The sequence below is a fragment of the Taudactylus pleione genome, unplaced genomic scaffold (genome assembly GCF_031769625.1).
Source record: "Taudactylus pleione unplaced genomic scaffold, aTauple2 ptg000046l, whole genome shotgun sequence".
NCBI lineage: Eukaryota > Metazoa > Chordata > Amphibia > Anura > Myobatrachidae > Taudactylus > Taudactylus pleione.
In genome coordinates this window covers 2680901-2706647 of record NW_028284448.1, presented here as the reverse complement: position 1 = coordinate 2706647, position 25747 = coordinate 2680901, and the positions used below count along the sequence as shown (strand labels likewise).

The 25747-nt window shown below is 44.8% G+C and overlaps 1 protein-coding gene across 2 annotated transcripts in view; it reads left to right on the top strand.

Moving 5' to 3' along the window:
* Positions 1 to 1554: 1554 nt before the first annotated feature.
* Positions 1555 to 25747, top strand: part of HACE1 (HECT domain and ankyrin repeat containing E3 ubiquitin protein ligase 1) — a 118183-nt gene continuing 93990 nt past the window's right edge. For both annotated transcript variants that reach the window (XM_088460435.1, XM_088460434.1), the window contains exons 1-3: positions 1555 to 1909; positions 4391 to 4445; positions 16835 to 16924. In XM_088460435.1, coding sequence (XP_088316561.1) covers positions 1834 to 1909; positions 4391 to 4445; positions 16835 to 16924 — 221 coding nt within the window. In that variant the 5' untranslated portion in view covers positions 1555 to 1833. The remainder of the gene's footprint in view (positions 1910 to 4390; positions 4446 to 16834; positions 16925 to 25747) is intronic.

Here is a 25747-nt window from a genome sequence, read left to right as displayed (position 1 = left end):
GCCCCCTTTGGTGCGAGACCCATAACGACGGCTTGGCCGTCGTTACTTGGGTCTCTCGCATGCACACGAAAGAGCCGCCTCCGTCGTGCGCATGCGCACTTGGGCAACATCGACCCGCTTGCGAGCGCTCAGAGCTCGCGAGCGGGTCTGAATCAGGCCCTCGATGCGATCAGTGACATGGAACATGCATGCAGTGTGGTAGCCACCCCTTCCCTCCCCTCAAGTTCTCGGTCCCAGTCTGTTACAGAGAGCCATCGCTAGGGATGGACATCGGAAGCCCACCATCAAATTATGGCTGGGCTTACGCCATATAAACTTTTGATGTGATGGTAACTAACCATTGCATCAAAATAATTTGATGGAAAAAATTATTCATATTAGTCATGTATACGTAAAATCCCTGTGTGCGCATGTGCAATACCCCTGCATCGCGGCTGGCCAGTGATGGGACTGGGGGCGGGGCCTGGATCGGTTGCTGTGTACCTGCTGCTAGAGTCCCAGTGCTGTCCTCACATCACACCCGCAGGTTCTGCTAAGACTCTTGCAGCAAGGTAATTCCTGGCAGCCAGCTCTACTGTACCCAGTCGCTGCCCCCTAAAAAGTCACCATTGGAACACCATTGAATTATTACTATTTGAAGTGGCAAACATCAGAAAACCATCATCAAATGGTAAAAACGCTACCATCAAATCAGGGTGTCTTAACATAGGAGGGGGCCCATTTGCACTCATTGTGCAGGGCCCCCTCCTCTCTCCGCGGTGGCCGGCAGCCGACTGATGCGGCTAGCCACCGGAGCGTTAGTAGACTCCGGGCACTAGAGTGTGCACCGCAGCGGCCATTTTCCGGCGTTCTGTGCATGCACAGTAAACTATAGCCACTAGAGTGTACCTGGAGTCTACTGTGCATGAACAGAACAATGGTCCGGTGCTCTAAGCAACGCTGAGATCCGCCGCGGGACCATGGACAGGTAAGTTTAAAATAATATGGGTGCAGGGTGTGAGACCAGCACACCAATAAATGCAGTGAAAATGCATCACAGAATATAAAAGATTACTCATCTGAACCAGCCTGTGCTATAGAACCCGACAGCAGCTGTTCAGGTGATTGCTGCACCTTTGTCAAGGTATCAGTATTATAATAGTCTTAGAGCAGAACAGAATAAAAAAAACTATAATTTATCTCTTTACAGGTGACAAAGGTAGACAATCAGGGATAGTCTAGGTAATAAATTACATCAGGCTGGTCTCTGACTTGTAAATTGTAACTCACCCTAAAAATAGCTTCGTTCTACTTATTCTCCCATCCTGGTTACGCCCCTGTGACTGCAGTCTACCATTTGCTGAACACAACACATATGTACATAAAAGCCTATTGGTGTCGCCAATGACAAGACTTTACCAAACAAACATTTCAGGAGCAACCCTTAGTTACCGTGGCCGCAATGCACAGTGGGTGATGTAGTCTGTGCAGCTCCATCTTCTCTCGCTGTAAATACCACTACAAACTACACTTCCCGAGCAGTTGCATACGCGTCCCCTACACGGTGCAGGGCGGAAGTGTCAGGGATCCGGTCACACACAGCCGGCTGCTGCCAACGCACTGTCTACTACGAACTAGTAGTACAGATAGGATGGACCTGCAGCGGACTGGAGGCTGCCTGTAACTCCCCCTACTGGTCATTCAGTACCTAGGCAGCAGCAGGCACCATGGGGCGGGTGTGACATCTTACCTGTCCCAGCACTTCCTCATCGTGCTGGGGACCTCATCCTTCTCCGCTCCAGTCTCTTCGTGCTGGAGGCGGCCTGACATTGTGGGGGATTCGTTCCCCGTAGCATGGAGAGAGCCATGGAACAGCTAAATCGTTTGACCCGCTCCCTCCGCAAAGCCCGCACCGTGGAGCTACCGGAAGGTGACGTAATGAGAGCAGGCAGTGTATACACTATAAACATAGCAGTGCATACACATAGCAGTGTGTGTGTATAATATATATATATATATATATATATATATATATATATATATATATATGTGTGTGTGTGTTGTCTACCAATGTTCAGGGCATCAAAGTCACTATACATCAAGCTTATCTGTGAGGAACACTTATAGGTTATTGTGTTTGTCCGTGTGTGTGATATATATATATATATATATATATATATATTGTACTGTAATAGTGACATCCACTGTCAATTGTTTTTGCTTATTTATGTGTTACCACAAAATACCACAACTGTGTACAGTGGGAAGGTAGAGCATATTACAAAGACTTGGGGAACAATCCAGTCACAAAATTCAAGTTTAACTATTCACAAAAGGTAAGATATTGGAGAAACAAGTCTACAGAACAGTGGCGGAAGTAGAGAGTGGTGGACTCAGGTGCAAGAATATGGTTTGGTCCCCCCTATGTAGTGCCTCCCAGAAGTGGTCCCACCTATGCAGTGCCCATAGAAGTAGTCCCCCCTATGCATTGCCCCCAGTAGTAGTCCCCCCCCATATGCATTGCCCCCAGTAGTAGTCCCCCCCCCTATGCATTGCCCCCAGTAGTACCCCCCTCCCTATGCATTGCCCTCCAGTAGTAGTCTCCCTTATGCATTGCCCTCCAGTAGTAGTCTCCCTTATGCATTGCCCTCCAGTAGTAGTCTCCCTTATGCATTGCCCTCCAGTAGTAGTCTCCCTTATGCATTGCCCTCCAGTAGTAGTCTCCCTTATGCATTGCTCTCCAGTAGTAGTCTCCCTTATGCATTGCCCTCCAGTAGTAGTCTCCCTTATGCATTGCCCCCCAGTAGTAGTCTCCCTTATGCATTGCCCCCCAGTAGTAGTCTCCCTTATGCATTGCCCCCCAGTAGTAGTCCCACTTATGCATTGCCCCCCAGTAGTAGTCCCACTTATGCATTGCCCCCCAGTAGTAGTCCCACTTATGCATTGCCCCCCAGTAGTAGTCTTCCCCCCCTCCGTATGCATTGCTCCCAGTAGCGCCCCCCCTATGCTGTGCCAGTTCCCGTGCCCCCTTACACACACAAAAACACAACTTACCTGAATGCCCGCTCCTCCCGGCCCGCTCTTCTGCATGATCGGAGAGACGTCATGACGTCTCTTCCATCACCCGCTGCGGTGGGGGCAGCCGGAAGGCGGAGCTCATGAGTGAGCACCAGCTGGCTCCCTCCGTGGACGCAGCAGCCAATGAGAGTCTATCTGACTCATTGGCTGCTATAACAAACACACAGCCGCCGCTGTTACTGTGTAGTGCTGACCGCTCTCACTGCTGTTTGCACTACACTTGTGGGGCCTAGTGGACACTAGCGGCGGGTGCAGCGGCGGCTATGGGCCCCTGCACCACAGCGGGCCCCGGTGCAAGCCACTGGCTGCACCGCCGCTAGTTCCGCTGCTGGTACAGAACATGCAAGAGGTGTGATAAGGTAAGGCATAGGGTGGGAACAGATAAGATGAAGTAAGAGGGCACTGCTTGTTAGCCCAATACCCATATGCTTAATGATGTGGCATCGGATGTAAGAACTATCCTGGTGTATATAGTGATGGAGATATCAGCTACACTATATTCTTTTACTGGCCTCCAGTACAGTTTGGGTTCATGGGCAGCAGATATACTGTTGTGGACACTTAATAAATATTACAATGTGAATACAGTAATGGAAGGAATCAATATGATTTGCCTACACCAGTGTTGGCTAACCTTGACACTCCAGCTGTTATGGAACTACATAACCCAGCATGCACTGCTACAGTTTTGCTATTAGGGCATGCTAAAACTGTGGCAGGGCATGCTGGGATATATAGTTCCACAACAGCTGGAGTGTCAAGGTTAGCCAACACTGGCCTACACAGTAATGATTTTAGTTAAAGCATTGTAAACGTGTCGGGACTAAATGGTAAAACATTATGTTTAAAGTTAGTGCCGACTCTGTTACAGTGCTTTAACTACCATTAGTACCGTGTCTGCCCACTGTGCTCAAAATTACAGTGTAAAAACATATTACCAAACAGTATAGTAGCTAGAGACACATTTTATATACTGTAACAGCAAAGTTGTTTTGGCAGTATGTTTTGTATTTAACCTGATAAACCAGTTTAATATTATTCTTGTTTGCTAGACATTTGTAGGTATCTGCACGCATTAATTGATTGACTCTAAAATGAACCTTTTAGGTCCAGGTGTAATATATAAAAAGTGCAATCAGTGAGTGGTGGTATGCTGAAAGTCTTAAGTGCTAAGTACATTCTTTCATGGCACCGTATTTTTTTTTTTCCTCTCACTACAATTTGCAAACTGCTTTTACTCTAATAATGTTGATATAGTATCAGTATTAATTCTTTAAATTTTTTATTAAAGCTTTTTTTATGTATTAACTGACGTGTTATTAATTTGATGCAGATAATGAAACTGCTGTTTACACCTTGATGCCTATGGTGATGGCTGACCAACACAGGTATGTGATCACCTTTCTGATAATAATAGGATTTGAAATTTTTTTTAAATATCCTGTCAAACTAGCTAGTATTTGGTGCTTTGCTGGAAGAGTTTACAGATCCTCTAAAGTAGACTTTCACTTATACCTTTTTTCCACCAAAAACCCGGGTCCGACCTGGGTTGTCAGACACCGTTTACACTGCACCTTCGATCTGGGTTATTCTCGGGTCATCCCCATTCACAATCAAATTGGGTCTGCTCTGTTAAACTTGTGAGGTCATAAAAAGTGGGAGGTGATTGCTCCACTTCCACCAATCTGCTCATTTTAGTCATGACCCAGGCTGGATAACCTGGGTTGCGCCGTTTACACTGCACCATTACCCAGGTCCATCCTGGGTTCGACCCTGGTAGCTACCTGGGTTGGATTGCCGGGTCACTTGACCCGGGTTATTTTTCAGGGACCTTTTTTACACTGATTCGGGTAGACCCAGCAAAAACCCAGGTTTTTGCTATGGTGTAAAAGGGGTATTAGTAGACACATAAAATGTGAGGGATTTTCTTCACTGGGAACCATATACAGTATATTGATGTCAATTTCTCTACACACTTGTTTTAGTGCACTGCAGTTGCTATAGATTTAAGGCTTTATGGAAATGCTTGTATTCAACTGTATTGTGAGGTATAGAACAACTTAATTCACTAGAACAAGGAACGACGGCATGAGCCAGCTCTACACTTTGGGTAGCGGAGCTTTACAGCATGGAAAACTACCCCATTTTCCTACTTGCGTCCGCTTTTACAGTGTCCAAAAGTGAACAACCCTTTTAATATAACATCCCCTTTCTCGTGTGTCATATAGGTGCGCTTACCACATGCTGGGGGAGAGGTATTAACCACCGAAGCTGCATCAGCGCACGTTATGTACGTTGATACCTCTTCTCCCCCCTTTGTATGATTGGGGGGCTGGGGTTGCGCTGTGCTGGGATATGCGCCCCTGTCATTATCGGTGCTGCTATGTATTAACGGTCAGTTCATCTTGTCGCTATCAACAGCTGCAGCCTGACGATACCCTATCCCCATAGCAGGGGGGATATGCTCAGTGGAGCCGGCCGGGACTGAGACAACGAGCATCTGCACTAGTTATCACTCCCCCGCTTCGGCCGATGAGATGTTAATACATCTCATCGTTAGTGCTTCCTGCTTCACCTTGGTAAAGAGGCGAAGCAGGAAGCGTTATAGCGGCACATTAAGTGCTGCTATAATACATCTGGCTCCCTGTACTTGAACGCAATCCATTCAGTCCTTTACAAAAGCGCTCTGTTAAAAAGGGTTGGACAGATTGTACTGTAATGGTGCATACACACGGTTAGATTTGTTGTCAGATATGAACGATAACGATTTTAAAAATCGTTCATATCTGAAATAAAATCTGACATGTGGGCCTGCAACGATGAATGTGCGTTCCCGCATGTCAGATAACTATATCTGACATCGTCTGTGTTTGCAGTCAGATTTTGATGATTTCATTCATTTTAATACTGTCTGAAATCGTTGGTAAATCGTTCAAATCCTTGGTAAAATCGTTCATCTGACAGATCTGACCGTGTGTATGCACCATTAGACACTGCTGTGGTGATACAGAGGAAATGGACCATTCTGGTCTCTGGCACCCAGCTTCAGGTGGATGGTGGTGGCCAACTTACATTCTCCACTCATGTGAAAGGCCATGTTTCTTGTAGAGATGTGCGGTTCGGTTTTATGTGGTTCTTATCGCCAAATTATCGGAAGTTTGGATTAGTTCGGCTTTTTCTTATTGGCTATCCAAAACACAGGACAGCCGGATAGCCAATATGATGCTGTTTTTGAGATCCGAACATATCTGAGTAAAACCGAACCGCTCCTCTCTAGTTTCTTGCATTTTGTCTATGATTTATTAAAATGTTAAAGTAAGTTTTTAGTAATTTTTTTTTTTTTAGGTTTTATTTCTTTATTTTGATGTTTGGTTTGGGTGCTTAGTTCCTGGCAACAGGCGACAAGCACTAAGAATGGGAGTTGTATAGATTAGAGGTCTGTGTGACCCTGTATCCCACTCTAAAGATTGCCCCTGAGAGAGTCACCAAACTACATACTCCCTGGGGGTCTCTCCATGCCAGACACACATCTAAGGGGGCAGCTGGCAAAGAGAAGGTAAGCTTGTATCAGAATATGTAAAGACCTTATTGCCTTTATGTACTGCTTCCCGGCACACTGCTTTTGAGCATATTGGCCGGGTTTGTTAATACTCACAATGCACTGTAGAGCTGGCATGTCTCACACCTCCCCGGGGCTTCTACAGCACCACGCCGCTTTTAGTTCCCGACGGTTTCCTTAATATACCGCTGGAGGGATTACAGAGCAGCAACATGCTGTTGGCTTTTGGGGAGACAGAGAGGCTTCATGGGTTCTAGCAACCAACGCCGCTGCACGTTTGGTCGCACAGCTGGTGACATCATCATTCCGGGCCGCTGGCAGTCTCCGGAGAATGCCGGAGGATATGATGAATCAGGTGTCCTGAGTAAACAGGATGCCACGCCTGGCCACGCCTCCCACAGGTATTTTATTTTCAGCAGCTCACGTGGCTGCAAAGCCTTGCAGCAATCTGATAAGAGTGACTGAAGTTCTGTGTGGAAGAGCTCACAGCAGATTCTGGGGGATGAATGCTAACAAGATAAGCAGTTAACTAGGATTATTACTTATGTGTATTAACCTGGTATTTTTCTGGGCTTATAGTTATATAAGCATATTTTACTGCACTTTATTTCTAAGGGCAGCCTCAATAGCCCTATTGCAACAACATCTTCAGATTACCTTAGTTATGCTCCAGAGATTCAGCTGGATCATCAATTTCCCCAAATCAAATTTAATTCCATCTCAGAGGATGGTATTTTTGTGTCTTCTCTTCGACAGCCAGTGTCACAGACTGTTTCTTCCTAAGGCAAAGATTCAGGAACTGCAATCCAGAATAAGGACCATTTTACAGATGTCTCATATCTCAGTTCTCAGGGCAATGCAGATACTGGGGAAAAATGGTGGCGTTCCTTTCGCCAGATTTCATGCCCGTCCTCTACAAAACCAATTGCTTCATCGATGGGTGAAGCCAGACCCTCGATTAAACGGGCAGATGTTCAGATTATCTGTCTGCAGACCTGGCAGTCTCTCCGGTGGTGGTTACAGGATGCAGATCTGGGGTTTGACAATTGTCAGTAATAGATTTGACCATTGTCACCACAGATGCCAGCCTAACAGGCTGGAAGGGGGGGTTCTAGACAGACTCTTACAGGGTCTTTGGTCTGTCCAGGAAGTCTTTCTTTCCATCAATATACTTGAATTATATGGTAATTCGATATGCATTGATTCAGGCACAATGCCATCTAAGGAGCTTACCAGTGCAAATCCAATCAGACAATGCCATGGCAGTTTCTTACGTAAACTAGCAGGCTGGCACACGCAGCTGGCAAGCAATGAGGGAGGTTTCTCACATACTTCATTGGGCAGAAAATTGGGTTCCAGATATTTCAGCAATTTACATTCCGGGAGTGGAAAACTGGGAGGTGGACTTCTTAAGTCGCCACAGTGTGCATCCAGGGGAATGGGAATTACACCAGGAGGTGTTTGCAGAAATAGTTGCCAGATGGGGATCTCCAGACATAGATCTAATGGCTTATCGTCTCAACAAGAAGCTTCCAAGGTACGGATCTCCGTCCCGGGATTCTCAGGCATCCCTGGTGGATGCCATGACAGCACCTTGGGTATTCTAGCTGGTATACATCTTTCCTCCTCTTGTAATGTTACCAAAGGTAATTTAGCAGATTCGATCAGTGGCACGGCCGGGCATTCTGGTGGCTCGAGACTGGCCGCGCCGTCATTGGTACGCAATTCTTTGGACCATGTTAGCAGACGTTCCATATAGTCTGCCCCTGCGTCCAGATCTGTTGCTTCAGGGTCCATGTCGTCACCCCAGTTTGCCTCGTTTGACTTAGACGGCATGGTTTGAACCTTTGGAAACTGTAGAATTGCGATATCTCACTTTGAAGGTTGTTTTCCTTTTGGCTATTGCTTCGGCCAGAAGGGTATCTGAGTTAGCGGGTCTTTCCTGTAAATCTTATGTTCTCATTTTTCATAAGGATAGGGTAGTGTTACACACTAAACCTTTCTTTCTTCCAAAGGTGATATCAGCTTTCCACATTAACCAGGATATTGTCCTTCCAACTTTTCGCCAGGATTGAGCAACTAATGAAGATTCTTTCTTTGCACTACTGGATGTGGTACGTGCATTATGCACTTACTTAGACCGTACTGCATCTTTGAGGCGTACGGATTCCCTGTTGGTGTTGATTAATGCACCAAAAACAGGCTGGCCTGCCTCGAAAGGATCCATCACTAGATGGGTCACTTCTGCCATTCGGCAGGCATATTTGTCCTCTAATGTAACAGTTTCGGCTTCAATTCGGACCCTCTCGACTCGTGCTGTTGGGGCTTCTTGGGTTGTACAGCATGGTACCTCAGTTGAGCAGCTCTGCAAAGCAGCTACCTGGTCATCCGTACACACTTTTACAAAATGTTACCGCTTCCATACATTTGGCGCAAGGGGCGCCAGTGTTGAGTGGAAATTCTTAGAGCGGACGGTTTTGATGCCCCCCCCCCCCTTAATTGGCTTGCTTTGATATATCCCAGAAGTAATTGCATCACCCAGATGGATGATAAACGAAATTCGATTTCTACTCGCCGTAAAAATCTGTTCCTTGGAGTCCATCTGGAGCATGCTGAGATCCCTCCCTTGTTTGGTTTCATACTAGATTCCTGTGGGTCTCTGGTTTCTCAGTTCTTCCGTGGGTCTTTCTCCGGCTTTGTTAAACATATGACTGAATTTAGGATGAAAGGGGAGGGGCTATATAGGGGATGGGAGCCAGTTTTCACTTAGCTAGTGTCCTACTCCACACCTCACTATGTAATGGCATCCCCCAGATGGACTCCAAGGAAGAGATTTTACGTTGAGTAAAAATCGATTTTTATAGATATGTAAATAAATGGCATGTACTTCTATAGTGTCATCATATATGGTCAAGGAACAGGGAATAGAAACGGTTAATCCATAAATTTCTAGTTGGTCAGATAAATAAGCCACAGTGATGTCTTGTAAGTGACCAAGCGGGTGATCAATAGGCCAAGATATGAACTTAGGTTATCATTCTAATGCGTAATAATAAGGACATGCTATGTGACAGGTGAAAAGAATCGTCTGATGTTTTCCTCACCTTGGTGATTGGTTCTTTATATACTACATGCAATAGACTAGAAGTCTGACATTTAAAGTCTGATTGCCAGGCAGCATTAGTACAATCATAAAAGTATTGTGAGTGGTTGTTTCACTCTTTGCTACAAGTACGTTTCATCTCTAGAAAGGGAAGTTTAGAAACTAAGTTACATTCAGTGGGATATTGTGTATGGGTTTTAACTAATCTGAAATGTTATCTGTCCTATTGAGTTTCAAAGGAGTGGAACCTTTTTTGGTCCCTTAAACTTCAGTGTGACTTAAGGCCCCCATACATCAGCAATCGATTGTGGCAAATTTGCAATTGATTGTGTATAAAAATCTGCAATGTATGGGGTCCACAGATCGCAGATTGCAACCAAAAAGTGATTGGAATTGTTAAATCAGATTGTCCAAAATGTTGGATTTCACAGGTCTATTGGGGCTGTAGATTGCTAGTGTATGGAGAGGATCAGCAGATTTGCAGACCGTTACTAGTGAAAGGATGGACCTTTCAAGATTGACAGATCTGTGTTTTAATGAAAATGATCTACAGATCACTGAAAAAGATCTGTAATGTATGGGAGCAGATTGCTAGATTGGGAAATTCTAAAATCTGGCAATAAATCTTCAAATACTTCTCTGGCTAGTTAGGAAATTCTGGATTTACGATTTCTATTCAGTGTTCTTTGGAACATACTGTATATGTTGACACTGCAATTTCTGATATTTATGTGTATCTTTTGAGCACTTATTTTTACACATCAATGTTATTTTATGAATTAAAGTGACCTATTAACTAATTTTTTATCTTTTATGGGCTTTTATGAGTGAGAGATCAGTTTATCAAAAAGTAGAGCAGCACCAGAGGGCATTACTTTCCCTGTACTTTTGTTTGCAGTGATTCTTACCTCTGGCTGCGTCTCTTAAATTATTTGCAATACAGTCTTTATATGGTTTTGAATGGGCTTCTTAAGGTGGGTAAACATTAAACAACATTTCGGCCGATCTGACAGATCTGTCCGGCATATCGTCAAAATAGTCTCTGTATACTCTGTCGGGCCATGCGTGCTCCCAGGGCCGTAACTAGGGTGGTGCGATCTGTGCCACCACATGGCAGTGAGCACTGCTTGGGCCTGTCGAGTTATTTATTTTTGTTTTTAATCATTCTCGTTTGTATCTTCCTTTTCTTTCATCTCCGGCATCCTCTGGCCGCGCCTATCACCTCCCTGACCGACCCCCTTCACCTGGACACCTACCCAAGCACCTTCAGTCAAATCCTCTTTTATTTAACATACACATTTCAAAATACTGTCATATTGGGTCTCAAACCTTATCACCTCTTGACATTTACAGCTGGTTATACTGCAAAATTATTGCATATCATCACTGCAGCCTTCGGAGTCACACTGTTTATTAGTGACACATTGATAACAGTGTTACAACTGGATTGGTACCCCTTCATTATCATACGGGATAAATCAGATTTGTTATGGCCCTTCCCGATGAGGCTACACTACTTTTCAGGGCGAGCATCTTATGCCCCTATTTGAAAAATGGAGGAGGGGGGGCGCCAATGCGCTTTCTGGCCCAGGGCACCAAAATGTGTAGTTACGGCTCTGCGTGCTCCCATTTGGTCATCAGTGGCACTGTGTTCTCGGCCCTACATGCAGCTCAATTTGATAATGCGACTGATGCCCCCATGCATTTAGATGCGCCTGCTGAACGGCATACTGTGTGGTCGTTTACCATGTCGTGGTGTGGTGTGTAAGGACTGCACGATATGTCATCCGTCGCATTGTGGGTTGGCTGGCACATCCATCGCATTGTTGGTTGTCTAATCTGTACCCACCTTTAGTTAGACCCCCTTTAGTGCCAGTTGCTCTTTCTTTTATAAGCTTTATTATTTTATAATGACAGGCAGAGTTGTATAATTTCATTGACCTCAGACACTGCTCAGTTCAGCTTTACTCTGTGCATTGGATTTATTTGTATACAAAGATCAGATACATCCAATGCATTTCACCTATTGATAACCAATTTTTATCCAATTGGGCATCTCATATTTTTAAAATGTAACTTACTTTTAGTGGATACTGTTCTACTAAACTATACGTACCACGTACAGTGAATTTTTTAGCTGAATATTTTTTTATTTTGTGAGATGAGCATTTCAGAAGAAGTAAAAATGTTTCTACTATGTTATCCCTGGAATTCAGGAGTTAAAGTTTTGAACTCTTTGTGATTACTTAATGCACTTCTAAATTTCATTTCATCTTGCAGACAAGATTTCTCTCCTGTATATCCTCTAAACTAGATAAGCTCCTAAATAAACTATGTAGGTATAGTCACATTATACTAATATACATCAAGCAGCCATAACCTGAAAACCACCTGCCTAATATTGTGTAGGTCCCCCCTCGTGCCACCAAGGTGCACTTGGTCTGCAACAATGTTTAGGTAGGTGGTACTTATCAAAGTAACATCCAAATGAATGCCTGGATCCAAGGTTTCCCAGCAGAACATTGCCAAGAGCATCACACTGCTTCTGCCACCTTATCTTCTTCCCATAGTGCATCCTGATGCCATCTCTTCCCCAGATAAACGACGCATCCGGCTATCCACGTGATGTAAAAGAAAATGTTATTATCAGACCAGGCCACCTTCTTCCATTGCTCCATGGTTCACTTCTGACGCTCACATGCCCATTATAGTTGCTTTTGGTGGTGGACAGGGTTCAGCATGGGCACTCTGAATGGCCCCATACGCAGCAACCTACGATGCACTGTGTTCTGACACCTTGCTATCATAGCCAGCATTAACTTTTTTCAGAAATTTGTGCTACAGTAGCTCTTTTGTGGGATTGGATCAGACAGGCTAGCCTTTGCTCATGACGTGCATCAATGAGCCTTGGGTGCCCATTACACTGTTGCCGGTTTACCCGGTGTCCTTCTTTGGACCACTTTTGGTTGGTACTAACCATTACATACTGGGAACACCCCACAAGACTTGCTGTTTTGGAATTGCTTTGACGCAGTTGCCTGGCCATCGCAATTTGGCCTTTGTTTCAAAATTAGGTACACTCTTTAAGATATATCGTTCAATATATTGGGAGTACTACTGCAGCAAAGACGAGGGAGGGCACATTTGTAGCTTATTCCATCAAAAATTCATTATAGCAGCAACAAAGACAAGGGTCAACAATTTGATTTGATTAGGAACCTTTGTTAAGAGTCAAGGCTGCTCATTCAATAGGTTATTGGCAGTAATCTGACTCTGGTTTCCATGCTTTCCAGCTTTCTGGATGGGACCCATATGTTGGCTCTTGTGGTAGACTAGCTGAATCTTGAAGTAGTTATACACTTACTTTCAGGGTTTGCTTTATGCAGGAAGTATAGTTTGCTTATCTGCCTATCACGCTGCTTTCCAACAGGCACATCTATCATGAGCTATAGGAATGTTCTTAAAGGAACAGCAATGATTGATGGTGTTTATAGAGTATGGTTCAGTTAGGGTAAGCAATATATACCTACAGCTATATAAGACAGTATCAATGCTAAAAAATCTATAAAAAATTAATCTATGAAAAACGAATTTACTAAAGTAAGCAAAAACGAAGACATATGTTGGCGTAAACCTCCCAAAATCAGTAAAGCTAATTATAACCAATATAATGTTACAACTAGGGGTGTGCACCGGCCACTTTTCGTGTTTTGGATCTGGATCTTTCTTCGTGTTTTGGATCTGGATTGGTTTTGCCAAAACCACCCTTCGGTGTTTTGTGTTTTGGATCTGTATTTTTTTTAAAAAAGCATAAAAACAGCTAAAATCACAGAATGTGTTGATTTTTCTGCTCCTATGCTATTAACCTCAAAAACCTTAATTTCCACTCATTTCCAGTTCATTCTGAACACCTCACACCTCACAATAGTGTTTTTATGTCCAAAAGGTTGCACCGAGGTAGATGGATGACTATGCTAAGCGACACGAGTGGGCGGCACAAACGTGGCCCATCTAGGAGTGATACTGCAGTGGCAGACAGGATGGCAGTTTGAAAAACTAGGCCCCAGACAGTACATAATGCAAAGAAAAAAAAAAGGTGCAAGATGGAATTGTCCTTGGGCCCTCCCACCCACCCTTATGTTGTATAAACAGGACATGCACACTTTAACAAACCAATCATTTCAGCGCCAGGGTCTGCCACACGACTGTGGCTGAAATGATTGGTTCATTTGGGCCCCCACAAAACAAGCTGGCAATTAATCTGGCCCTGCACAAATTGGCTCTACGGAGGCAAGATGTCGTCCTCATCTTCACAGATTCCTCACCCTCTTCAGTGTTGTGTACATCCTCATCCTCACAGAGTATTAATTCGTCCCCACTGGAATCCGCCACCACAGGTCCCTCTGTACGTTCTGGAGGCTGGTCTCCCTGGAAAAGTTGATAATTAATTTTTATGAACATCATCTTCTCCACATTTTGTGGAAGCAACCTCCTACGCCTTTTGCTGACAAGGGCCCTCATTCAGAGCCGCTCGTTAGCGGCAGTACGCTCGTTCCGAGCGATGTTTGCACATCTGCGCATGCGTACGGTTTTTAGTACGCATGCGCGAACCAGTCAGTGCGGCCGAAAATCGTTTGTACGCTATATAGCGAGTGCCTGCTATTTTGAGTGACAGAATGAGGCGTATGTGGGTGGTAACAGGGGATGGTGCTTGAAAATGGGGAGTGGAGATCCGAACGCAGGCGTGTTTAAAGGTCAAAACGGGCATTTTATGGGTGTGCATAATTAAAACAGCAGCGTCATTGACCACGTCACTGGGTTATTTTAGAGCCAGAACTGCTCGCAAATTTGTGGTAGCAAACACCAACCACAAGAATAGCGAGCAGTTCATACGCTGGTCGATGTACTCGATTAATCTAATATATAGCGGACATGACGTTGGATGCGAGCGGCCAGGGGGCGTTTTTAACAAATAAACGAGCGTATGTTTTGCTCGCTCGTTCAGACTTAGAGGTGTGAACAGACTACAATGTGCGTACGGATCATTTGAATAGCCACCCCTTGTTTTTAAACGAACGACCGCAAATAGCGAACGGCTCTGAATGAGGGCCAAGGTTCCCGGCTGCACTAAACACTCTTTCGGAGTGCACACTGGAGGGGGGGCAACTCAGGTAAAATAGAGCCAGTTTGTACAGGGGCCTCCAAATTGCCTCTTTTTTCCTGCCAGTACATGTACGGACTGTCTGACATGGCTACTTGGATGCTGTCACCGATGTAATCCTTTAACAGACAGACGCACGCTTGTCGCTGCTGCTTTAAGGATGCAGGTGCGGCTACAGCCCACACAATTCACAAAGACAGAAAAAAAAAGAAGAATTTTTTTATTGTTTGTGGAGCGCACTTTGAGGATTACACCACCCTTTAACAGACAGACGCACGCTTGTCGCTGCTGCTTTGAGGATGTAGGTGGAATCTAGACGGGATTTGGAATTGGGGACACACTACCTCCATCAATTATCTAAATCCCACTGCACTAATGGCGGATACCGGACGCACGTCTAACACCAACATAGCAGTCAAGGCCTCAGTTATACGTTTTGCTTCAGGATGACTGCTGTCCTCATCGCTAGGGACTGTTGGAGGGTCAATTGTTTAGTAAAAGTAGTGGTGTTCCTACTTCCTCTCTGGGATGATGAACAACTCCCAGCAACAGCACTAGGAGGAAGTGGTTCTTGATCTTTCCCTATTTTATTTTTATCGGAGAAAGTTTGGTCCTCCATTTATTTTATATTGATATATACGTGCGGCTAAGGCGCACACAAACACAGAAAATATTTTTTTATTTTTGCTGGAGAGTAGTGCACTTTGTGGGTTATACCACCCTTTAAGAAATGAGCCAGCCGGCTCTTTACTTATGGGACACAGGCGCACGCTTGGCGCTGCTCCTTTGTTGATGCACGTGCAGCCACAGTGCACACAAGTCACAAACACAGAAAATATTTTTTTATTTGGTTTGGAGTGTACTTTGGGGGTTACAGCAACCTTTAACGGACAAGCCAGCTGGCTCTTTACTTATGACACAGGCGCACGTTTGGCATTACTTTGTTGATGCACGTGCGGCTACTGCGCACACAATTCACAAACACAGAAAAAATATATATTTTTTTAGCACTTGGGAGGAGCACCCCTGGCGGACAGAGCACCCCCTGGACAACACTACAGCACCCCTTTAGGACTGGGACACTGCACAGGACTTTGGAGTGGACACAGCCCCTATGGACAACTGACTGCACAACACAGTCCAGCCAGCCCCTATGGACTTTGAAGTAGTGGACACAGCCCCTATGGACAACAGCAGCACAGCACAGCACAACACTACTCTGCACTACACTACACTACACAGCCCAGCCAGCCCTAACTCCCACCCTCCCTCTTCACTGTCCACAGCCGAGTTAGAAAATGGCGCCGACGCGGGTACCTTATATAGGATCCAAAACCCGCGAGACCCGGAAGGCGGGATGATGACGTTTTGCCTCGATTTCAGATCCGAGTCAGGCGGGAAAAGTCGAGCCTGACTCGGATCGGCCTCGGATCGGGGGGGTTCGGATTTCAGAAATCCGAACCCGCTCACCCCTAGTTACAACCAATACTATCATAACCACAAAGAGGCAATTGAATTGATAACATGCATAATATAGATAAAGTGTAATCATTTGTAATGTTTGCTTTCAGAGAAAGCGCTTGAATGGATTTCCTTCATTTAGTCCCTCTGGATTGATGGTATCCAACTTTGTCCCAATTTCCTCCACAGTGTAGTTTGGGTACCATATAATTTACCATGCACATGAGTGTAGAAATGTGATGTTTCTTTTAGAAACAATGTATAGCCACTGGCTTATTTGTTGAATGAACTTTTGATTTTATTGTATAAATTTAAAATGGGGCATTTCAAGTATCATATGTCCTTTTTAACTAGCAAGTTGCATACAAGATGAAAACTACATTTACCAACAAATCAAGGGTTTCATATATATGTTGGCAGTCATAAATATTATATTTGTGTCACTGTATTTGATATTGCTGTTGACTTATTGTTTTGTTTTGTTATCTTAAAGATCTGTATCGGAGCTGCTCTCAAATTCTAAGTTTGACGTTAACTATGCCTTTGGTAGAGTTAAAAGAAGTTTGCTTCACATCGCTGCCAAGTAAGAACTACTGAGTTAATGTTTAATATTGAAGTTTTCTTGTCAATGTAAAACAGATACTGAATTTGAGTCATTGGTTGATCATCTAGGTACCAAAACAAAAAACAGAAAATGCTATTCTGCTGTGGGATACCCAGACGTTAAGGTCTTTATGTTGTGAGTCTAATGGAGCGTACACACGGTCAGATTTGTCAGACTTGTCAGACTTGTCAGATTTGTCAGATGAACGATTGAACGATTGAACGATTTGAACGATTTTACCAAAGTTTTGAACGATTTGAACGATTTGAACGATTTTTGACTGCATTAAAATGAATGGAATCGTCCAAGTCTGACTGCAAACCCATCAGATGTCAGATATCGTTATCTGACAATCGGGAACGCGCATCGTTGATCGTCCATCGTTCAGGCATGTCAGATATGAACGATTTTCCTTCAGATATGAACGACTGAACGATTTTTAAATCGTTATCGTTCATATCTGAAGGAAAAATCTGATCGTGTGTATGCACCATAAGTTACTCACCCGAGAACATGAGTGATCTATTCCATATGTAAAATAAGAGACTAACAACACGTTTTAAACTTCATTTCATGTTTTTATTGCACTTAATCACCTTTCATTTTATTATTTTCGCTTATTAATTGGGGTATTAGAAATTATTAGTAACAATTCAATGAATGTAATTTAAATAAATTTTAAACATAATTGTTTTAATTAAAATTAGATAGTTCTGTATTTCTCAGTTGAGTGACTGTTAGACTTGGATCATAAAGAACTTTCTTCTGCTTGACCCGCAACAGATTTCCTTTTTCTGTTTTGCCTATTGTGGTGTATGTATGTATGTATGTGTGTGTGTGTGTGTATGTATATATATATATATATATATATATATATATATATATATATATATATATATATATATATATATATATATATATATATAATATTCTAGATTTATTCAATTCCAGGGTTGATTACATGCTTGGTAGAGAAGTTTCACAGATTGGAACAATTTTCTGTGCAGATATAAAACAATACGCCAATTTGACTAGCTAGGTATCAAACAGCAAACATTCTGTCCTAGATTTTCGTTAGAAGCTACTAGATGTAAAAAAATCTTTGAGCTAGGTGCTTGGATGCAAAGTGAGTTGTTAGAGCAATGACCATGTCTTTAGCAAATGTTTTGTATGTATTGTGACAAGAATCACATAGACCGGAGTAAAATCCAACAGAAGTTTTTCTCACCACAGGCAGATATACAGGTCAGTTCACAGGCAAGATGCTACAGCAGGTACACAGAATCTTCCATACAGCAACACAATTCTTTTAGTGGACCCTCAGGTCCAGGATCCCTAACACTAGTCACCCCAGGGACTATAATCTGGGCGACTAAATCACTATCAGGATCATTGTGGATTTGCACTGACAAAACTTTAAAGACAGATAACAGGTGCTGCTAATTACCCTTGCTTGTGGGTTACAAGTGATCCCAGGAAAACCTGGACTGCTGTTTATTGCTCTATCTCTGCACGATCCTGCTACTCCACATTAACTTCATGTGAAAGCATGCTGTCCCTGTCACAGCATATACAAAAAATTATAGGAATGAAAATGTGAAAGACCGGGGACTTCAATGTTAGTACTATTTGAGCGAATGTGTTTGGTAAGTAACGTTTAGCCCAGTTAAGAATGTTACAACTTTTTCTATAATTCATGGTGTAATTTTAGCAATTGTGGTGTCTGTGTTTGGGCCCTATTGTCCGAATAAGGTGAATTGCTTTGGGAAGTATGAGTGGTCAGGGTCCGCAAAATACGTGCTATAGCGTGTTTTTTACGCGCTATAGGCAGTTGGGGACCCAAGTTTAAAAACTAAGCCAGTCCTGTAGGATGCGCTGGTGCTATGTGTGGCTTTGCTAGCGCCACAGCCTCTATTCAACCAATAGCCAGCGGCGACATCTACATAGCCAGTCCCCACTGCGTAGCATCTCACTCAATCAGCAGGCAGCTTCCGTCCAGATAGACAGCGGCCGGCCCACCATGCTCCGTCCCCGGAATACCAGCCCCTGCCCACTGCATGGGAGCAGAAGCAGTACCTCCCCAGCCGGACCCTGAGCGATGTCTGCGAGGTGAGAGCCGGTAGCAGAAGCTGCGCCTACCCACCCTGGCTAGACCCTGAGCGACATCTGCATTGGAACAGGTGAGAGCTGGGAGCAGAGCAGCGTCTTGACCCCTCCCTGGCCGGACCCCGAGCTACGTCTGTACGTGGTCACTTACTGTTGGAACAAGTGAGAGTCAGGAGCGGAGTGCAGCAAGGCCACCACACGGATTACGGCTGACACCACCTACACCAATAGGAGGCAGCGCAAGAGCCCAGGCGAGGTGAAGAGGGAACACTTCTGGAAGATCATCAACACCTTAAGCTAAGATGTGATGAGGGAACGTCTGCCAGGAGGACAATGTTCTGGTGCCCAGTTTGACAGTCAAAGGTGCTTTGTACAAGCCTCTCCAGGTAAGGAATTGAGCGCCCCCTCCTGGAAGAATAGGGATTGTAAATAAGTGTGGAGTTATAGTTACAGCAGAATACCCGAGCCTCCTTGCCCTCAGTACTGTCCCAGCTGCTATCTACCTTTGCCCACTCCATACCTCCAGTACTGAATGCCCCTAATCCCCTCCTTGCCCCTCAGTACTGCGCCAGCTGCTTTCTACCCTTGTTACCTCCCTAATCCCAGCACTGCCTGCCCTTAGCCCCCTCCTTGCCCCCAGCACTGTCACAACTACTGTCTGCAGCTAGCCCTCCCTACCCGAGGCACTGTCTGCCCTTACTCCCCTTTACCCCCATCGCTACCCAAACTTCTCCCTGCCTATACCCCCAGCTCTACCCCAACTGCTACCTGCCCCCCAGCATTGTCCCAACTGCTGCCTACCCTCAACCCCTATAATATATTATGGGACCCAGAAACTGTAGAGTAGGACCCCAATTTTTTTTAAAGTGAGGGTCCGTGGGATCCACAATTTTTCTCGCTCAGCGCAATCATTGGGTAGTGATTCTTAATATTCAGACGACAACATGCATACACTTTGTTTCTAAATCGGCAATATTGTGTTTATGTAGTGTTCTCAATATACAGCTAATGCAGATGTGTAACAAGCAGGGCTTTTCTTTTAATACAGGGCTTTTTTAATTGGTTCAGATCAGTCTTCCAATACTTGACCCTCAATGCACCTTAACAGTCCAGATTTTAAGAATATCCATGCTTGAGCACAGATGAGTTAAAATCACTGAGGTACTAATTAAGGCCCTGATTCTGAGCCGGACGCTCTGACCAGAGCGCTCGCTCTGAATCAGGGCCGTCCTCCATTAAAATGGAGCGTCCTCCTGGACGCTCGTATAGCTGTGGGTCACCACCCACAGCATATACGAACGTCCAAAAAGATGGTCGTGATGGTCTTGACCATCGCGACCATCGGACTTGCGAGGGAAACCCTGCGGTCGGGTTTCCCAGCCACAAGCCCTGGAGTGATTTTGGCTCTATCAGAGCCAAAATCACTCCCACTGACATCACTAGTGATGTCAGTGGGGCCAGCTTCAGACGGTAGGCGTTCCCATGGGAACGCCTCTGTCTGGCCACCACGCCCCCGGCACGCCCACCAAAGGGGGCGTGCTGTCAGTCACCATCGACAGCACGCCCCCTTTGGTGCGAGACCCCGAGCGACGGATTCCCCGTCGCTCGCCGGGTCTCGCGCATGCGCACGACGGAGCTCCCTCCGTCGTGCGCATGCGCATTGGGGACCATCGACCCACTTGCGAGCGTACTGCCGCTTGCGAGTGGGTCTGAATGACCCCCTAAGTCACATGTGCTAAAACATGGATAGCCTTAAAACTTGGACTATTAGGCTGCCTTATGAACCAAATTTTTAAATTAGTTTTGCTGTAGTTAAAGAGAGGAAAAAAAGACTTCTTACAATTTTCAACTAACAAAACAACATACATTTGCAGTACATGTGCACTGTATGAAAATTGTATGATTGTTACACCTCAGTCCTGTACAATATACTAGCTTCAATTTATCCAATCATTTATGGATGTAAATCCTATTCTGATGATGAATTTTAGCTACTTTCTATTGGATGTAAGATCTGTCACCCACATGTTGATCCATTATTAGTTGCATTAAAAATACACATTGAAAAGTGTGACCGTCTTTAGACATTAATCAAAATTAACAAAGGAAATATATTAAGTTTGTTCCTTCTTGTTTCAATTGGGGGCAACTCAATTAGCGGCATTGCTGTCATGTGCCAATTTGGAATGACATACCGCAGCCAGCAGCCTAGCTATTTTTTCCTTGCACCCCATACAGGTGAGCAAGAAAACTAGTGGTGTTCTTCCTACTGTAATGTGTGCAGCCAAACAGCACGGGAAGTTTGACGACACATCACCCCTAATTAAATCAACACCGTAGAGTTCCATATACAATGATTAACATTGTGCTGACAATTCTTTTTGTTTTATGAGAATTAACCAGTGGCGGATTTTGCCTAGGGGCTGCGAGGCTTCCTATTGGAAGCACCGTCTGCCAGTCAGACAACAGGCAGTCTCAGGGGGAGGTGTTTCCTCCCCCTGGGACTGCCAGTCCGGACTGCTATTGCAGAGAGCTGCTTCCAGGAGGCAACCCTACCCGGCTCTTAGGGGCTGCAGACGATGCAGCCCTTTGGAAGCCGGTGCGCCAGTCCCAGCGCCTGTCACATCGACTTTGCAGGCGCTGGGACCTGGCCAGTAGCTACTCCGGCGGGGAGTCCCCCTCAGGTTGAAACTTCTCGGCGGCGGCGGCCCTCCTCCTCTAAGAGGGTAGGAGCCGCCCCTGGAATTAACTATTGATTTAAACACAAAAGTAGAGTTCTTGCAGAACTGGTTATACCTGATACATTTATGGCAGATTTATATTTAGCACAAACTGGTTTCTCATGTTGTGCTTTTACCTTCTGTCTGTAACATGAACAAAATATTATAAATGTCTCAACCAGTTCCTTTCATTTGAAAGCCTTAAAAGTGAAGATGGCTCAGGTAACAATGCTTCTCTTTCCGTTAATATACCCCCATTTAATGATACGCTCTCCCTTAGCAACCCTGCTTTCTCTGACATAAAGGCTAGTGCACGTTTTTCTTTAAGCACTCATTCAAGGTTTAATTTTCTTTTTCAATCTTCTGTTATTGAAATTTCCATTACATTGCTTTGCACATGATTTATAATGCTATCAAACACTAACACCATTGCACACTCTCATTTGAAGTCCACACCATATCCTGTGTTACTTTCCGCTGTTTCTTGTGTCCCATAGAAAACGTTTGCATACGTAAACTTATTGTCCAGTCCAGTCCATTGAAGTTTATTACGTCATTCACTATGTATTTTATAGTGTAATAAGATCAAGCAAATTATGTGGATGATAAATAGGGGTTTTGTCCCATTTGATTTTAACTTGTGGCCTTTCTTTGGCTCCATACTTTTTTTTTTTTTCTTCTTGAATGTTAAAAGGTAAATTGACAAAGCCCCATTTAGAGTTTGTATTAATCTTGCTAGAATGTGCAATTTTTCAAATTGTGAACTTTTCTCCTTCATCCACTAGGGACACTGGAGCTCAAGACACAGGGGTATAGACTGTGGTAGAGTATAGCCTTGCACTTGAAATAATTTAGAAATGTGATTGGCTCCTCCCCCTATATGCCCCATCAGCCCCAGTTTAGAAAATGTGCCCCAAAGAGCCGGTGCACATTGGGCTGTTTCCAGAGTCCAGATCTTTTTTGTTAATCATTTTTCTTTTATTTATTTTACTTTTACATTGAGGACAGGCAGACTGCTTGCTGTGGCAGTCTGCCTGCTACTGGAGAGCCGTCGGGAAGGGCACTGCCACGGCTACAACAGCTTGTGTCTGGTGCTCTGAGGAGGGGATACACACACTAGAGTCAACGGACTCTGCGAGGACCTACCACAGCTGACACCAGCTCGTGTTCGGGTGTTCCTCGTCGCCCCGTCAGCCCAGCATCCCAGCCGCAGCAGCTGGTAAGTATAACCACCGCTCCTGAGTAGCAGGAGCAGTGGAAGTTTTGGCTGGGCTTAGTGACAGCCACGACTATTAAGGCCGCTGCCCCCCCCATCTTCCCCCTCCTCGCCTCCTCACGCGGTTAACTTGCAATAGCGGTTAAAATGCGGGGGCAGTTTGTTTCAGACGATGCTCCTCTTTGGCTAAACTCCTTAACGCCGGCAGCGCAGTGCTGGCAGGGTTGATGCTAGATCCTATTTGGAGAAAGGACCTCTGTGACGTATCAACCATGTGACCACTGCAGGAGGGCTGGACCGCTCCTGTGTTACCATCCACGTGGGCATAGAGGGGGAATAAATATTTGTGGCGAGCCACCGGGCACAAAGTGTGGCGAGCGGCCACTTTTGGTCCCCCGTTAGCATCCCCGCCCCACCCTCTTTGATGCCGGGTCACGAGGGTGTGACGCCACAGGTCCATTAGAGCTCTCTAGTCTAGACCTAACAGTGCTGGCAGGTGAGCTCCTTCCGTGACTCACTTCATTATGCAATAGCCATTATCTAGTGCCTGTTAACAGGGAAAATGGCGGGCACCTCAATATAATTACGCTACTATAGTTAGTAGCTCTATTTCTATATTATCAGCGCTAGTGGGCAGAGCTTGTGGCGTGATATCTCTCGGACACCCTGCTCGGGAAAGTGAGCTCCCCAATCGTGCTGGCCTTCCTCGTTGCCCAATGTTAGAGGCGGGACGCCCACCATTTTAAGACCGGTTGTAGGCTCCTTTGAGCCCGTCATCTCTTGGCACGCTCACACTGATAGCCTGGTGTTTACGGCTCTTGCGCGCATTACAGCTGCAGAGTGTAGCAGCCACATATGACAGATATGTTACAATACTCTGAAGTAGACATTAGCATAGTTGCTATCTTGTGCTGACACATCAGTTCCTGCGGTGTTCATGACTCCTAACTGGTTTCATAGTGTGAGTTTTCTCACTGAAGCACAGCGCCTAGAGTCCAGTTATTTTAGAAGGGCTGCAGCGCGCGCTCACATAACTGCCGCCACTCTAGTGCTGCAGCATATAGTATACCCTTATCAAGGGTTCACATCTATTGCTGCGTGGTATTTATCATCCATGCTATTTAATGCTACACTAGATAGCTCCCTTAAAGAAGTATTCCTCCCATGCATGTGTGCATTATATTCACACTTCGGCAGCATATATAATTAAATTGAAGGGCATATAGGTAGCTTTCAGTGCTAACCATGGGAGGTATGCATATGTTTATATATTGTAATATGTGCTTGCTTCAGTAAAACTTTCACTAATTTGGAAGCATTGTTAAATTAGCCCAGTGTTCAGTCTATGAGCTAGAGCTTAGCTTCTACAGCCTTATATTGTGATATTCACAATTTCGATTCCTAGACCCATGTGTTACAAACGCTCTGCTTCAGTAAGCGCCCTTTTTACATTACAAGGAAATAAATTAATATTGTGTGGCCTATAAGAATATGTGTGTGTTCATGGGTCCTGGGCTGTAGCAGGCTGTTCTGAGGATGGGTACTCTACCTCACATCTTTTAGGTCAGTTAATATCTGAAGCCCAGCCCTGAGGTCATGAGTTCACTTCCTGTTTCTAAAAAATACACCTCTAGCGAGGGACATATTATTAATATTGCAGTAATTAGCTCTAAGTACGATATACCTGGGGCGGGAGTCTGACAGTAACTTACTCCGCTAGCGCTAACTCCTCGTTACGAAGAGAGAGACTTCTCATTGTAGCAGGTGACTCACTCGGTAAGCTGTCTGACTGCAATGCATGAAAACACAGGTTCGATTTCCAACCCTGTCTGTGGGGTCTCTGTGTTAATAATCGCAGTACTGCCGTGATTGTGATAATAACCAATTATATACAGTATATACAAATTTATATATAATATAACATTTTTATTTATTCGTTTTATGCTCAACTTCGAAGGGCTTTTCATTAACACTGTGTTAATTCTCTTCCCAGGGAACTCCATAGAGTTGTCTTGTCACAGACCGAACAGAGGGCCTGATTCAGCTTTGGGAATGGAGGAAGATTTTATTTATTAATATAAGTTTCTTGTCAGTTTGCTCTACACCTTAGAGTTTTGTGAGCCTGTGGGTCCATAGTTCAACTCTTCTTTATTCCTCCTTTCCGGAGAGATACGTGGTTGGCCTCCGCGGGTGGTTTTCGTATCTTCCTACAACTTACCAGAAGTGATGTCATGGTTAGGTGTGCGCATTTCTGGCAGAGGATTCGACACACACTTTTTGGAGTCACTGTTTGTCCTCTAAAAAGTTGTATCCCAATTTTGTCACGCTTAGTCTAGGAGCGCTATTCCTCACATTAAGGGGGACCTTACTTCTGGCAGGACTGGTAATATACTTCTTCTTTTGGCCAGGTGAAAGAACGGTAGTTCTCTCTTTAGAGTGCGAAGGTTGCTTGCAGTGCACCTTTACAAGGGATATCGCTTTTCTGGAGTCTACTCCTGATTCCCTTCTTACGCTGGACTTGCGGTTAGCAATGCTATTATACTAGAATCTGTTTGGGTTCTGCTATATTCTGGACTGTCACACAGCGGTATACAATCGGGAAGCCGGCTGCCTTAATACCGGCAGCCGGCTTACCGACAGTCATATCCCGGTGAGGGTCAAATGCCGGGCGGGAGACCGGTGCCTGACATCCCGATCAAAAGGATGCTGGGCACTGCGAGCGGACAGCCAGGGGGGGGGGGTTAGGTTTATGGCACCCGG